This window comes from Haliotis rubra, unplaced genomic scaffold, assembly GCF_003918875.1.
Source record: "Haliotis rubra isolate DU_JTF1 unplaced genomic scaffold, ASM391887v1 Scf74, whole genome shotgun sequence".
Lineage (NCBI taxonomy): Eukaryota > Metazoa > Mollusca > Gastropoda > Lepetellida > Haliotidae > Haliotis > Haliotis rubra.
The window spans coordinates 1,610,811-1,615,094 of NW_025767457.1; the positions used below are offsets into that span (position 1 = coordinate 1,610,811).

General features: G+C 39.7%; 1 protein-coding gene across 1 annotated transcript in view; it reads left to right on the top strand.

The window, feature by feature from the left end:
* Positions 1–2,547, top strand: part of LOC124259851 (cadherin-23-like) — a 105,294-nt gene extending 102,747 nt beyond the window's left edge. Inside the window, 2 exon segments of the mRNA XM_046694067.1 lie at positions 287–343; positions 935–2,547. Coding sequence (XP_046550023.1) covers positions 287–343; positions 935–1,247 — 370 coding nt within the window. The 3' untranslated portion in view covers positions 1,248–2,547.
* Positions 2,548–4,284: the final 1,737 nt, after the last annotated feature.

A 4,284-nucleotide genomic window follows, 5' to 3' on the forward strand; every position in this document is an offset into this window, starting at 1 on the left:
TGTTTGTGGTAAAGAGACAAGGTTTGAACTATTAGATATGGGCTGCATTCCCAATGCTGTTCGTTGCAACATCATGGATCGGCCGTTCGGGATAGAAGAGCTGTTGTCTCCTCGAACACGTACACCTCCAGCGTGCAGCGTTGGTCATAATATCAATCACAGTATTGTCTGGTCCAGATTCGTTTACATACAGGCCGCAATCGTGTAGCTGACTATTTCTGAGTTGGGTGTAAAAGAACACAAAAGTATGTCGTTACTGATGTCGCAAGCTATTGCTTTCTTCCAGCTTCAATCCTCTGTTCAATAAAGACATCGCCATGCAGGAGGAGATGGACTCGACAAGGTGAGTGTTGATGTACAGTGGGCACAGAACGAAGTGCGAGTAAGGGTGGGTGACAAGTTTATAAGTGAATGGATGGGAGGAGAGCGAGTAAGGCTCAACGCCGCATTTCACATTGCTCCAAAGCTGTGGACTCCAGAAATGGGCTGTATACTTGTTTCTCATCGAGGCCAATGGACGCTAGACATTCAGTGTGATGAGTGACCCTTTGTCCACAAACGTAGCCGCCACCACAGGTATATTGGATGTCTTTATGCTCAGAGGAAAATGCTATAGAAAAGGGATCTCTTACTTTCAAAAGTTGCTTCTTTTTAAAAGTAAGGAGTTATAAAGTCCTCTGTCAAAGATTTGAGTAACTTGGTTGTGATGTTTGCCATTGTTAGATATATTATTCAGTTATTCAGTAGTTTTGTGGAACTGTCTGGGCAGGTCATACTCATGACAGCATGGCATTTTACGTTTATGAAAAAGGGAGATTGAGCATTGAGCCCAACATAGTGATTCACTTCGTGTTTTACGTGTAACCAGTAATGAATGCGACCAGATGACTCAAGTCATGATGCAGTCATATTGATGAAACGTTTCTCTTCCCAGCATTGTCTCAGGTGACTCACTGGACAACAACATGGTCCTCGACGGTAATACCGCGAAGAAGGACGATGAACAGGAGTTCACAGTCAACTTCTTCGACGAGAAACAACAGATCCGGTACGGCAACAACGCTCTTGGCGAGGTGCTGCGTCAATACGACTTCATCGACGAGGAAATGGGGACAAGGGGACACGACATGGAAGATTCTGCAAGCTCCAGCTCGGAACAAGGGAATTCGAGAACAAACGGAAAACTGATGATGAAAAGAGACCAAGATTTAGGAGACGTGGATAACCTAGAATCGACAGATATTTGAGACGTGTCTCTGATCAGTGAACTGAATTGAAGACCACAGAGACACTCGTGAAAGAATACACTCTAAGAAGCTTCAGCAACAACTGAAGATTAGGAAACGTCAAAGACATGGAATCGACAGATATTTGAGAAGTGGCTTTGATCAGTGAACTGAAATGAAGACAGCAGAGACACTCGTGAAGGAATACATTCTGTGAAGCTTCACGACTACAGCTTTATATACTTTGCTTTGTTTAACTCTTTTGTACGTTGTACATGTGCCTCCATATATAACCTGTTGTTTGTTGGACTTGCTTTGCTATGATGATATTTTGTTATGACAATATCAGGCTGTGCCTCGATGACAGAATATCCTTGATTGTGAATTCTCACGCAAATGAGTATAAGTACTCGCGTGGATTTCCAGACCATTTACCGATCTACATCAACGCATTGTTTGCTGTATCAGTCTTGGGATATTCTAAACCCCGTTTGTTTTCTAGAAGTTTTATGTTTGGAAAATAGGACGAATACGTGTCTGGTTACCTGCCTTCATCAACAGCCCATCGTTAATATACACGTACATGTTGCTGTCATCGTCATCAAATAAAACTGTCATAATTATATTATTGCATAATTTTACATTTATATTTATGTGATTCGTTATTCATAGACTAATGTGTATTTACGTTCTATGCTGTTGATCAGCAGACAAAAAATAATAATAAACAGTTTATTATAAGATTTTCATCGGAATTATAAAACAATGTGAAGCATATTAAGTATGATTTAACATTCAAAACAAGCCGATCAAGGCGCTTTGTCGACGGACAGGTTTCTCATGAAACTAAAATGCTGGTGTACTTTTAATTGTATGGTGTAATTTATCAACCAATGAAAGAATGGAATCATAGTAATGTTCTTCATCTGTAGGTACAAAATTATGCAAAGGAATGAACATTGTACATGGTACATAAAGATGAAAATCTAAAGAGACTACTTGTATGACCTTCTTGTGAGATTTTGTGCAATATAATAATTACCAAGCAGTATTCAGATTACGCAAGAGCAGTATTGTGACATTGGTATTTTTAACATGTTATTGTTTACATTTGAACATTATTATATCACGCATGTCAATTGTTGACCGATGGAAAGTCATGTCTGATCGTTATCAATCATATCCACACTGTTGTTTGTTGTTGTTGATGTTTACCCGAAACAGTGTGATATGATAACATCATGTATAAGATGTGTACATAACTGGATGCAGTCAAACTGGTCGCAGTGTACAGAAGACAAAAATAAACCATTTTCATATTTTCGTCGAGCAGTTGGTGTATAAATATGGCGTCAAGCCAAAAGAATTAACGGCCTTTATTATCCAACGAAGCCGTAAAAATAACAAAGAGGTACAAATTATATGAATGGATCAAAGAAAATGAGTTGTGAGTGAGTGAGTTTAGTTTTACGCCGCGTATTAGCAATATTCCAGCAATATCACAGCGGGGACGCCGGAATTGGCCTTCACGCATTGTACCCATGTGGGGAATCGAACCTGGGTCTGGCGTGACGAGCCAGCGCTTTAACCACTAGGCTACCCCATCTCCCTGAAAATGAGTTGTGACTCCAGTGTTCGCGATAACTGTAGCACAGCAACTTACACCGGGAACACGTTGTGTACGATTGACGTTTACTAATTACTGTGATACTCTTACACATATACAAAGTAGAGATTGTACATAACATATGTGTTCCTATCATTGTGAAGGAATTACGTTGCTCTACCATTATTTGTAATGAACGTCCTCAGTTCGAATCACCCAGATTATGATTCGTGGTTTTTAGCACAATACTCCTTATCATGAACTTAATGAAAGTAGTTACACTTTACAAATGATGAATATATAGATATCGATATTTTGTTATCGAAAAAAGCGTGTTTTCACGTACTGTATGTGATGCATGCGTACGTGTGTGCGTCTGTCTGTCTGATTCAATTAGTCATGACTAATACTGGTTTTTAGACTGGGATATGGTGCCACACGCAACCCCATTCAGATGATATATGTCTCTGACCAGTATTATACATTTATCGCCGAGCGCAGGGAAGGCAGGGAAACAACAAGTAACAACTCTTTTGGTGACACGACTGGAGATCGAGCAACCGAGCTTCCGCTCTGGTGACTATCCACAAGACAACGGAAATGGTCCCCATGTTACTGCAGCCAGTCTTTGTCTATACTCTGCTGGTGTCCAAGTCTTGTAAAGCTCCGAAGTTTGATGCTGCGAACTACAGAACCCATTCAGGTACACGGCATAAACATGAGGAAATTCTAACAGTGTACAGTGTAAGACCGGCAGTGTACTTAAATTTCATGGCATATAGATACTTCGACTGGTAGCGGTAAATTAATCATTAGTGGAACAAAACTACCTGCTTGAAAGTTTCACCTGTTAATTCAAGTGAACAGTTAATACAGGATTTGGTATAACCTTTGACTCCGTTGATTTCAAACCGAATTGCAGAAAACAATTCTGCTCAAGGTCAAAATAGATAAAAAGATGCGTTGTTTCGGTAACAATCAAGACAACTTTCAAAATATTACCGTCGTTTGTAGGAAATTTCCCCCCAAACACCGGGTATACACTTTACACTTTTTGTATGTCACTTTAGTTACATAATCTATAAATATAAAAATATTGGCTACTGTTATAAAATTGTTTATTCACTTGTATACATTGATGCGGTGGCACCATTTGATTTATGATCAAGGTGCTAAGAACTACAGGCTTAACGTTGAAGACCAAGTGTACTTGTGAACAGGAACTCACCTGAAACTTGTACATGTGTCCCAGCTCACTCTCCCGTAAGTTAGCTAAGGACATAATAATAATAATAATAATTGGCTTGTATAGCGCCTAGTTTCCATCACAGATGCTCAACGGCGCTGCATACATCGTTAAAAACACAATAAGTGTGAAAAGAGTTCTATTCAGAAGCCGACTTGAAGAAGTAGGTTTTGAGCAAGTTCTTGAAAAGTGACTGGGACTCTGAG